The sequence below is a fragment of the Anas platyrhynchos genome, chromosome 1, assembly GCF_047663525.1.
Source record: "Anas platyrhynchos isolate ZD024472 breed Pekin duck chromosome 1, IASCAAS_PekinDuck_T2T, whole genome shotgun sequence".
Taxonomy (NCBI): Eukaryota; Metazoa; Chordata; class Aves; order Anseriformes; family Anatidae; genus Anas; species Anas platyrhynchos.
Window position 1 is genome coordinate 3531805 of NC_092587.1, and position 12879 is coordinate 3544683.

General features: G+C 43.5%; 1 protein-coding gene across 3 annotated transcripts in view; it reads right to left on the reverse strand.

The window, feature by feature from the left end:
* Positions 1-12879, reverse strand: part of MKLN1 (muskelin 1) — a 94069-nt gene continuing 81190 nt past the window's right edge. For all 3 annotated transcript variants that reach the window (XM_027461121.3, XM_021276509.4, XM_021276510.4), the window contains 3 exons: positions 11280-11382; positions 3419-3473; positions 1-1554 (listed from right to left, as the gene is read on the reverse strand). In XM_027461121.3, the coding sequence (XP_027316922.1) occupies positions 1433-1554; positions 3419-3473; positions 11280-11382 (280 nt within the window). In that variant the 3' untranslated portion in view covers positions 1-1432. The remainder of the gene's footprint in view (positions 1555-3418; positions 3474-11279; positions 11383-12879) is intronic.

Below are 12879 nucleotides of genomic sequence, written 5' to 3' on the forward strand. Positions count from 1 at the left end.
TCTGAAAAAGACACTTCACTAACTCTTTATTTCAAGAGTCCAAATCGTCTTTGCACACACAAGACTTCCATCAAGTTCAACAGGAGCCGTGTAGCCATAGTGAGGGCAGCAATGACACCCTACCGGCATGAACATTTCTGGACATCAAGCTTTGCAGTCACACAAATATTTACATCAGCCAGTTTGTACTGAATGCTTACTGACACTGAATGCAAGAAGTTGCTAATGCTGGGTACGCGCGTCCTTCGTTCCACTTCACAGTGCAGCACCGAGCCCTTACCTTATTCATAAAGAAGGCTTTCAGCGAGGAGGAATATATTTTCTATACATATGCATCAGCTTGCTTTTGAAGAGGTTTATGCTAGAAAGGCCTCCCTTGCGCTCTGAGGTCTAAAATGCGTTTAAAAGTGAGTAAGCTGCACTACATAGAGAGGAGACAAGCTGTTTGGAGCAGACCTCTTCACATTTACACATTGACAAACGCACACAGAAGCATAAAGGTGGATGTAAACGAAGACAATCTGCTTCAGAAATCCTACACCCAACCCGGGGTCAGGTTGCAGAGGTTGGGTGTGCGCGTGGAAGACCCAGTTCTGCAGAGCTCTGCGAGGACCTGCACGGTTTCTCAGCAGGGGAGCACGGCAGCAAGAACAGAGCGATCCCTGAAACGGAGCCTGTGCAGACAAACCCCAGCACTCCCATTTTCTGACAGTTTCTCCAGAGTTTCTCCCCCTCGTCTGTCAGGTCTAAGTGGAAGGCTCCAGAGAGTGGAAGCTAGGCGTTCAGGTATTTAGGTTTGAAATGGATATCAAATGCGATTTGACATTGCTGCCAGCCAGGATCTCAGACAAGGAGACAGACAATTTGTAACACATGCTCCCTTCACATGACACGCTGCGATTACAAGACTGGAGACACATACATTACTATTACCTCAACACACGCCAGCGTCCTGCTGCCAAGTTATTCAGCTGCTGAGAATGAAGTTGTAGGACAAAACAATATATCATGGCTAGCTACATGAGCAAAGAACCACCACCCCCTCTCCCATGAAACCCAAAATAAAACCCATCATCTTTAATTCCAGACAGCCCATGAATCTCAATTTTTCCCGACAGGCAAAAAACAATCACCGCGTGACGGGGTTTTATTTTCTTCTCTTTCCCCCCTCTTTTCTCCTTACATTTGCTAACTCAAAAATTCAAAGTCAGAAAAAATATATGTATTTAGTCAGAAGTACGTCAGTTACATTTTTATTAACCTACTCCAAGGGAAAAGCTTCAGGGATTCACCATACAAGTATAAAACCCCTCTCAAACACCTAGGGGTTACTATATTACTTCATCCCAGCAGTCAATCAATGCAGTAAAAAAATTAAAATACTGAAAATGGATGCTTTTCCCCCTCTTCCACGTGTCCAGTGATTGCTCCGTTACAGCGTGATGAGGTCTACCAGGTTGCCTTTCGGAGGGGTCATGTTGTCTGGAAAGAAGTTGACTAGTGTATCAAACAGCTGAGTTCTCTGCGCGTAAGTGTGGTCGACATCTGAAAATCCTAGGGGGAGGAAGAGAAGGGAAAGCTCGTCAGCACTGACTGCTTTAAATGCTTGGTTTAGCTGCAGAATACATCAGTTTCTGATTCTGGATGACTGTTGGCTATCTGCTGCTTCTGCTTTAACCCCTTTGCCCATGAACACGTTGCTGTAGCCACTGCTGAGTGTTAGTTAACAGCTTTATTCCCCCCTGCAGCCCAGCTCACATCTGTAGTGTCGTACCAACAAGGCCGCCAGCTCCCCATCCCACCTACTACATGCCTGCACACACAGAGCTCGTGTCACCCCAAGCCAACACCGAAATTAAAACACCATAAAAAGCAATAAGCAAACGGCTGTCAAGCCCATGGACAGTCCCTAAAGAAATTGGGGAAGTGACAGTCCTCAGGGGACCGCTCTGATGTCCCAGAAAACAAGATCTCTGCAGCTATTTTTGTTTGGTGCCTCGTTTCTTCTGTCCTCAGGCTCTCCTCATTATCTCACGGCTGTCTTAGCCAGAACTGGTACTTGTGCTGCTTGCAGTTTTGCTCGAGACAAGCTCTGCTGATGGTAGGAGTCCCAAGTTAAGAGCTGTTATTTAATCCCTGGACTGCACTGAGGTCCCAGCCTGAGTCTTGGCACAGGGTCTTCGCCAACTCGATTTGTGAAGTGCCTCCTCCCGACAGGGGAGGGTTTAGTCTACCGCAGCAGCATTGTTTATCCAAATCCCCATACTTAAACCATCAACAGCAAGAACAATAGAGCGGGCATGCAACGATTTCCTCTGCTTTGTATTTACTTAAATCACTGGTATCTCAAAAGAATGCTTTTTAATTCACTCTTCAGTTAATCAAAGCCAACCAAGTTAATCAAATCAAGGAGGGCTTGGTTGTTTTATTTCAGCAGCACTACTTGATGTATGATGTCCTCCTATCTGTAAAGCCAATCTCTTAATACAGCATTGTACTGTAAAACACAGCAGTGTTACTGCAGGATAAACTAATTAATCTTTTAGAGCACTTAGAACTTGAGAGGGGAGGGCAAGCATTCCTGAATCAAGTGCTGTCTTTCTTCAAAAACCCATATTTTAAGAAATAGCATGAACTGGGTAACATCCTCCAAAGCAAACAAGCTCACCAGAGCTTCCTCATCCAGCAGGGCAGACAGAGCAGTGGCCTTTTCCCTCCCTCAGTTCCTTAGATTGGGAATTACACATTTGTCAAAAAAGTGAAGTCATCCATGCTCCCAAGAAGAGCTCGGTAACAGGATGGCAACACAATCACAGGAACGTGAATTATGCCAATGGTTCTTCCTATAGCTCGCCCAGGATTAACATCTGAACCCTGGAGAAGAGTTAACTGGATAGAATAGCAAAACAAATTATGGCTTTGGCTCAGGCCTCCTGTTTTCAGACCTACACGCCACTGCTGTCTTCAGTCTTGACATCCTGCCCAAAGAACTCGTTTCGCAAAGAACAGGGCGAACCAAACTACTCCAGGAATTGCAGCTATCCCAGCAAACAGAGCCGTAGCCATGCTGTGAGATTCCAAAGTGACATGACGGGAGTTACTTTATTCTGACCAAGGCTTCTGTTTATTTGGGTAACAGCAAAGCTTCAGATGTAATAAGAGACACAAAATACTCCCCAGAGGCATGGATTTAAAACCACTGGTGACAGATGTTTTAAATATGGGCTCAAGGCATTGGACACTGGTCATTATACTCCCTATCAAATGCCTGTAATGTGGCACTTCGTGTATTCAAACCTAAAAGGGCTCACAATACTCCTAAGAATTTTAAGCTAAAAAAAAAGAGCAGAAATGAACAGTAATGATCTTTACGAGAGGGAATATACTTAGTATGATTCTTCTGCTGCACAATACTCACCAAGAGTGGTGAAATCCGAGCCAGACTTAAATAACGCTGAGGCAAGAAGCTGAAACTGCAGAAGAGGAGGTGGGAGAAGAAACAAGTGTTATTAACTGCATGGGGAAAAAAAAAACACCAAAAGATTCATAGTGGCACAGGTGGCTTTAGAGTTGCTGGGTTTTCTTTGCACAACCCTCAGAATTACTGTGATACGCATACAAATAACAGCAGTGCTTTCACATGAGTAACACCGTTTGTCACCTTGGCAGCACAAGTTGGATGTTTTTTCCAAGAGGTCTTGTTTAGACCAACATCGGTACAATGAAAGGTATTTGACCAGGAGAGTGCTAGCATTTAATTTTATGTGTTTTTAACATTTTTCACCTCTTTGGCAGATATCAGAGCATAAAAGTCAGGTAAACTCTCTTTCAAGCAACATTCCTAGAGATGATTGTGGTACAGTCTCTGCAAGGGAAGATTAGATGGCACAAAAACAGGTTAACTGCTCAAGTGCAGCATCAACTTCTTGAACACAGGGAAAGCTCTTAAATGGTGATAACCTTTCGGAAGTGCCAGAGCAGCTCCCATCACAAGCTTGTTCAAGGCAAGGTCTTTTTAAGTTAAAAAAGAAGAAAAAGTCCCTTGCTTGGGAACATCAGAATGAAGAGTGAAAGTGGTTGAAGTAGCACATTCACAGCTTTATTCTCCCCTAATGCCTCCGCAATAGACAGTCAGCACTAGCTTCCCTCTGCCCCCAGCTGCTGTTTGCAGTTCCTGGTGTCACAGCAAAGCTGTTTTGTCATGTTTCTTCCAAGAATTAGCCAATCCCTTAAAGGCTTGCAATCTTTTGTCTCCTGCCTGTGTGTCTTTACAGCACACAGCCCAAGCAAAGGAGGTTAAAAACAGAAGAGAAGCAAATATGTTGAGGGAAGGGGTGGGGAGAACAGCCAGGAATTACATATCCATCAGTGTAACTTCAATTTCAAGAAGAAATGGAACAGACGATGGAGAAGGTGACAAGTAGCATCCAAAGCAGATTTGGCAACTACAGGTTGCATCACTTCGATCTAATTTATTCTGGAGCAGGGCAGCAGGCCCTAGGGATGGGACTTGTACATTTTCCATCTTGACTTCCATAGCATTTCGTATGTTTTTATATGTTATTTATGGTAAATTAGTGAGGATTTGCAAAGATTAAGCTAGCAGGGAGTGGCAAATAGGTCAAATAACTTCACTGGGGGTTGCCATCAATCCTCTGACACCGAAACAGTGCCATGAATGGGAAGGAACAGCCCTCTAATGAGGACCCCAGGGCTTTCAGGGGTAACCTGGCTTAACAGGACACCTTCATTCAGTCCACAGAGCTCACATTGTGCCCAGACAGGCTGCCAGCATGGTAGCAGGCAGCCTTCAGCCTGCTCTTCCATTTCATCCAGGTTACAATGATGGATCAAGATGCAACTCACTAGGGCCAAGTGCAAACCAACAAAACGAGGAATAATCAGACAAAGCAGGACACGTTCTGTTGGATCATCCTATTGCAAAAGTGACAAATCTAGTAGGAAATTCATGAGAAGGTGTAGGTCTTCAAGTAAATCAAGTGCTCCTTCTGTTATCAAGGCTCCTAAGTTCTCATCCACAATAAGGCGACCACTTTTGGATGCCCTATATCAATTAGCAGCGCACGGGGAAAGCACTAGAAAAATCAAGTGGCTTGAAACTCAAGCTCTATTAATCAGGTTAAAAGGAGTCAGGGTTGCACAGCCTCCACGGAAGAATGTCCAAGAACGAAACAACAACAAGTCACAAACGTGAAAGGCACCTACAAAAAGGTAAATCTACAACTAAGTGCAAGAAGACACAAAAATCACTAAGATCAACTTCAGTATGACATCAAGAAAAAGAACAGCCTAAAGGAAGGCCTCCTTACTGGTGTGCTGGAATAAATTTGCAGGTTTTTGTGGAGGCTATTATCGCAGAAAGCAATCAATAGAGGCATTTAAGAGCAAGTTAGGAAGATACAGAATTGACAGACTGCAGAATAGGGGGAAGAGGTTGATTAAATACCCTCTTCAGTGAGGTCTGATTACATGAAATCAAAAGGGACTGCAACGCTACACGAGTATTTGCTGCTAGAGCAACTTGGCTCCACGTCAGTACCGTATGTAAACAGAAGCCCAGCCTAAACAGCTCCAAAATTCCTATAAAACCAGTGGCTGAACCCGTGCTCTTTCTGACTGCTAGTGCCGTGTCCTGGCCACCTTCCCCTGAGCACACAACTGCCTTCGGGGCCTGCTGCCAGCTGCCTGGTGATATGCTAAGCCAGCTCGGCGGGGACAGGGCAGATGCCACGTGCTTCGAGGGGCTCCTTCCTCCCCCAGCAACCGCAGCCATCCTGCTGGAAACAGAAGTGAAAACAGAAGTGAGCCCTGCTTGGGGCCAGGCCTCAGGATGCCCAGCTCTAAGAGACCAAACAGCCGGATCCAGGTAGGAACTCGCTGAACTGAGACCAAAAATCAGACCCTCTGCCAAGTATTCCTGTCTCTTCACATCGTGCATGACGAATTTCCACTGCTACAAGTTCCTCTCCAGCTTTTTGGGGAAGGAATATCTTGTCTCTTTTCCCTGATGCCGCTGCACTTCAGTTAACCTTGAGTGTTGTGTTTTCATTGCCTTTAAAAGGATGTTTTATGCATCATCTCACACTTTCAAAGCACTTTCTGATAGAAGAGTCAAGCACACAAGTTATGAACATCAATTACGGACAGCACTGATGCTTAAGCTGGCTCACTCTGCATTTGCATTACAATGTCAGCTAGCCCTGTGATGTTTTCCCAAAGGGCCCTTTCTTTTTTCTTCCCCCATGCATAGCACGGCTGTGGCTTACTCAAGACCAGGTCTCCTGCGCACTCTTCATAGCGTGTATCTGATGCAGTTGTTTGTTTTCTTTTCCCCATGCAGCTCAAACTGTGCTCTAAAGCAATTAATTTCTTCACCAGTTTTTCTACTGTCTTACCTGCTATCCTGTTAGACAGCACTTTAAGTTCTGATTCTTTTGGGGTCTGCTATATGAAACTACCAGCATTTGATTTTTCAAAACACTTGGTATCAAACACCTTCCCCTGAAATCAGTTAGAGTCAGAAGAGCGAAGCCCTCAGCAACCCACCCATCGGATCTCTCCCACTGGGTACCGGAATGAAAGACCCAATTAGTGACCATCTAGGAAAAGCCATTTGCTTAACGTCACAAAGCATCTCTCTTACAGAATTCAATTAGAATTAGAACTCAATTATCCAGCAGAAGCATCCAACTGCTTTCGTCACAACTCCACCTATTTTATTCCGACAACCCCTTTGCTCCCTGGCTGCAGCTACTCCAAATTAAGCCTCCACTCACAAGACCAGTTTCCTTTGTTACTCAATTAACTTCTCTATCCGAGATCCAACCCACCTTCTGAGCTGGGATTAAGGTTCCTTAGAGATAAACAGATCCGGTTAACTAACACAAGGTGCATCAGTCACGTTAAAGACAAATTCAGACAACACCAGTAATATTAATTCCAGCATTTTCTGACTTCCAGCCTTCGTGTTTCCATTATTACTGCTCTTTTAGTGTTGCATGTACTTTTATCTACCTGAAGGGGTAGATAAAGCGGTACCTGAAGTTTCTACATGAAGAAAAAAAAAAACATGCAGGTTTTAGCCTATTTGCTCATCTGTTTGCACAAACAGACCCATTAACACCAAGTAACTCCCGGCTGGGATACCTGGCGGGTTGCATGAATCAGACCTAATTCCTCCTCCCCAACGTCCCCATGCTCTGAGCACTCAGATCACAGCAGAAAGCAATTTTGCTCCGCTTTGACCCATTCTGTTGGGACAGTGCCTCGCAGTGCAGGCACAAAGAAGAAGCAAGAGGCTCGAATTCTTTGAGGATGGAGCCGTCACAAGCTGAAGTCTGGGAGGGCTGAACACTTTTTTCAAAGGCTCCTTGGCTCCAAAACCTCTGTTCCTGCAGCACTCAGGCCCTGAGGCTTTACAAAGAATCACAGCAGGACACGAAGAACAGAAGCGTGCTTTTCTTAGCTCCTTCCTAGAACTATTTTTCCTATTTGGGCTTAAATTTTCCCAGAAATTTCAGTCTAACGCAGACCCAAACAATACTTTTGGGCTCCGCTGGCTTTATCTGGCAAGTTTATTAAAGAAAAGGTCTCAAGAATGGAAAGTATGAAGCAGCCTCGAACAGGGGCCTCCAGCCCAGACTACGAGCTAGTCAGGCCTCAAATTGGCCTCCAGGTCCTTGCTCCTTCTCCTCCTGTTCTCCAAGAAAAACAGAAAGCAGCTTTTACTTGCACTTTGTAGCTGCGGGCAATCACAGGATCCAGCTGAAATCTCCTCTCCACCTAACGCAGAATTCTCTACGCAAATCTCAATCTCATTGTACAAAATCATCTCACTCCCCTTTAATTGGGCAGCACTGGTCATTTTTGCCAGCACCACTGGTCATTTTTTCCAGCACCTTTATTTCTTCTGCAGACCGCTAAGCAGCAGCAGTGTTCTGGGTGTGATCGCTCCAGCATTCGAGGAACATGTTGTTCTTAGCCTCATATGTGATTGACTGATGTTTTCCTGCTTTACTAGCACATGTTTTTAAGTTAAAAACTTGGGAATTCACTATAAATTCCCATTTTGATCTTCCTTATGTCTTTAAAAGCTTCTTCTTCTGAATATCTAAACCATCACTGAAGGTACATCTATTTGTATATGAACTAGAAGAACACACCCATGCTGGCAGATTTTTTTTTTTAATCAAGAACTACCAATGCCAGCTTTTTGTACAATTTTCATCTTTCCATGAACTATAATGCAGACAAACTTCCATGTGCTCTGGGGATCTACGCTCCTTACATAAAGCATCAGAGCTATTAATCCACGGCCAGTAAATGACAAAGATCTGGAAGTACTGAAGAGATTTAAGTGATTTCAAGCAGAAATACAGTTAAGGAGAACTGGATCTGCATTCGTGGGCAACAGCCGAGCTGGAGCTGGCATCCAGCCTCTGGCCACTAAAGCAAGCACCCATGAGACACCTATTGCTCACAGGCATCTATGACTTCCTTTTATAAAAATTAAAAAGGAAGTAAATCTGCCATCCCATTAACATTGCTAAAATTCACAACAAAGAAAGGAAAATCTGGGGGTATGTTCCTACTGTCAATCATTCATGCTACTTTAAACAAAATTGGTTACTAACGCCAAAGTTAGTTTCAAGAACAGTCTGTTTATTTTCTTTGGCATCCAACTCAAAACAGCTGAAGAGACTTGCCTAACAAAGTTAGAAGAAATTACTTGTATTATAAAACAAGCAAGCCTTACCCTGCAGTGAAATTCTGCTTGTAATATCATACCCCACAGACCAGTCTCTAAGAGAACTGTAACATAAAGTCAGGGATGAACTCATAGAGTTTTGTCCTTTCCAGATTTAACAGCAGGCCTGGAGAGAGGGAGAAGAACACGCAGAAAGGAAGGTGATTTCGTTTAAAACTTGCCACACTGGGAAGCCACACGGCGTTTGATGGTTGCACAGAGCAGGACAATTAGATATTAATCTGGTATTAATTACGACCATCTCAGCTACAAATAAAGACAGAGCACGTAGGTGTCTGTGCCGAGATGCACAATCAAATTGCTGCTTGAAATCTGATATGGAATCCAAAAAGCCTGCGTCAGTCCTCTGGAAAGCACACGAGCTATTTGAAGATGTAATGCCAGAGCAAAAAGCCAACCCGATGTGATAACCGGAAGGTAAATTGACGTCAACTGGAAATACACCCAGTCGCTACCAGTGCGGCGGCTGGCCCCATGCCACTGACCAGGCAGATCTGTTCCAAGGCAAAAAGCTCCAGAAGTCCAAGCTTTTTTGACCAGCAACTTTTTTGCAAAATAAACAAACAAGAAAGACTCCCAGAAATTGTTAAATGATTTTAGGAGACCGCTGGAACCGAGCTTTAAATTCTGCCGAACAGCAAATGTAGATCTGGCAGACCCACGGGACAGACAGAAGCTATTGAATTTTCCTCGGGTCGGGCATTAGGATTGCAGAGGAAGGGGTCACCATATTCACCCAGCTGGTTTGAGCTACCTCGGCTTGTGTGTTAGATCATTAACGTGCAATGTAAGAACACCAGTAAGTCCTGTGAAAAGGAGTAATTCGTTTTCAACTTTTTATTCGGTTTGAACCCTGCATGATAAAGCTACTTTTACCCCAAATCTCGACTCCACGCAGTCAGGAAATTCATTCTCAAGGTGGACAAATTCAATACTAAAGACTGAACTGGGACCGTCAAACACAGAGAACGAAGGGACTCCCTATTCCTTACGTACACGAGGTACAGCCTTAATGGCAATTCCTTTGGGCTGCTGGGTACAGTACTCAAGGCAGAGGAGCTTGTTGGTTGTACCACAAACATTTTCTGTTCTGGCAACAGAAAGGCACGAGCAGCCAAGAGATGTAGGATATCTTTGGGAGTAGCTGGCCAACAAGACCCATGGCCTTCACAGGCACGAGGAGGCTACCAGAACACATGCTACAGAGAGAAATGCAAAGCATTGAACACAGGACATCATCTTACGTCCCAGGTGGCAGAGGAGAACGTAAGAGAGCACTAGAACCATTGTCATATGTTATAGGTTATTACAGATCCAAATTGGAAGAAGAAAGTGCTGTGACACTGCTAAGATTGGGTAGAATTAGGCTGAGCCTCCTTGAAGCGTGCTGCATGGGAAAAATCTTTTTCCAGCTGAAGAAAATGAGGAATAATTATGTCTTTCCTATGCTAGAAATAGCTAGAAAAGGTGTGAAAGTACTTAAGATATGGGACAGGCTCAGCGAGAAAGCACCGAACAGAAAACTAGCAGGCACAGCAATTGCACGTTTTATTGGACCAGAAATTCATGAAGCCTAACCAGAATTTACAACAGTCAAATGTGATCAGTAGTGTTTGTAAATTTTTTTCCTTAATTTCAGTAACTTTACAATTTTATGCTGTGCTTATGCAAGAAGGCTATTCCCCTTAAAATAACCCTTAAAATTCCCCTTAAAATAGCTTTCTGTGCCTGTATAAAGATCATTTCTCTTGATCTGCACTCTCTTCCTCCTCATCTACCCAACCACAGCGCCGAATGCTTGTGTATTCTAGCTGGCTGCCCCAAGTCCCCCGTGGAAATTAATGGCAGAGTCAAGTCAACCACCTTATCTGACACTTTACACTACTTCTTTAATTCCTGCTGTAAAGTGACACGTACTGCGGTACTGGAATCAAAACAGGAAGTGGGAGCAAATTCCTGGAACAAATCAAAGAACATGCCTACAGGATAATATTCAAAACAGAGGAAATAAGAGTTTTAAGGTTTAGCGAGCAGCTTGCATTACAACCTACTTCCAGAAATGGATATAATCGAGAAAAAAAGTTCCTTGCCTCCCCCAGAACTATTTGATATTGACAAGCCAAAATGCAGCGTGAATAGCAGTTTCTATTCACTTTCTACCACACAACCAACCACAGACTCGTGACATTTCAGCAAGTTTATGTTTCAATTAAAGCTCCCAAAATACACACCAGCACGCTGGAATTAAAACAAAGGCCTAATCTTTGCTATTAAGAGCGCAAAACCTATTTTATCTGGATGTGTAGCTGCAAAATGCCTGTTTCTAAAGCAGTGCGATCCTTAGCATGGAGAAAATGATAGAGCAAAGTATCGTGCGCTGTTTGAGCTTTTCACACTGAATAAAGACAAAATGTAACAGGCTTAAAATCTGTGCTAGAACATGAGAACACAGTTTACATTTCTTTATGAGACAAGGATCGTTCCTTGTTACCTCTTTTGTCTCCTCAGGGTCTGAGTGATCCACAGTTACATACAAATCATTTTGTAGGTACTTCAGTGCACTGAGAGGATCAGTCTGAGCTTTCTCTTCAAACCTGCAACGAAGAGGCACAAAACTTGAGCACAACTATTTCCTTTAGGGCTAAATACAGCTATTTCTATTAAGGGCAGCTCAGCCTCATATTTGCTCAAATGCGTGCTGCCGAGCCAGCCTGAAACACAGAGGAGTGGTTTTAGGGGCTTTAAGGGAGTGACTAAGTATTGTACTCTTACTTGAAACACCCAAAAGTGTATGTATTAACAAAGTGCTGTATATAAGCATGAAATATTTAGTATAGTTAGGTTTCCCATGAGTAGAAGTATGAATAGCACCTCACACGAGGAGCATGGTTCAGACAAGCCTCGAGCACTGCAGCCCCAGGGATATTTACATTCCTGACCGCATAGGAGCCTGGCTACAAGGAAAGGGATGGAGAACACTCCCCACCTCTGCCAGACAACAAAACAGAGAAGAATGGGGGTGAAAAATAAGTACTGCACTTTGATATTCCACCATTCAAACGAGCACACACATGTAAACATTGGGTATGCATCATCAGTGTTATTTTCTCACTTTCTTTGAATAAGAGGAAACATTAACTGCTGTGAACTCCCAAAGAAACACACGCAGCCATCTACACTCAGAAAAGGACTCTGGGCTCAGCATCCTCAGCAAGCAGAGCTGCTTCCCTAGAGCACTGAGCTGGGTGAATAATCCTAAAAAGGATGAGAGTTAAAATTATCTATTTTTCCTCCTATCACCTATCTGCTGAGTACAGGATTAAACTCCATGTTATCATCTTCAGAATCACCAATGCGTCTTTAACTTAGACAATTTTGGATTCAAGCAACAAGGACCTTAAAAATCATGTTCTCAGTGACTTAACTGCTGTATATCAACTGTCTGACAAGAATGCAATATATTCATAATATACTTTAATTACCTTTACCAGACTGACAAGGTATTTCAAGTAAAAATGGGCCACACTGAACAGATTAAAGCTACCCAACTGATAACACAGTGGACATCTGTAGCTGACACTCCAAAATCATCTAAAAATTCAAGTCACTTTGTCCACAGAATGCAAAGACTATGTCTGTTACCTGATGTATATAACATTTTGGTAATCAAACACTACTTCCTCCAAACATTGATATAGATTTTTTTAGATGATATTGTCACAATCCAGAGAGCTCCAGCAATGCAGCCGTCATACCAGCTCTAAATTGGCATGTTTGGCTCCCTCACATACCCCAAGAAATGGGAGAATGGTGCATTAAACCTCAACTTCTGCCAGACAATATGTAACAATATTTACTCTGAGCGCAATTTATGCAAGTGAAAACAAGTAATTCAGAGCTGTCTCTGGAGGCAGTACAGCTGCATTTGCATACTACCACGGGAGTTAATAAATCTCACAGATTACTGGCAAGACTTGGATTTGTTTTTGTAGGTATTCTTATCTAATGCATCGCTAACTTGGAAAAAGCCTCATCCAGCTGCAGCGACTGAGAGTTGAATATAGCAATTTGCTTGCTGCCTCAGAAGATAC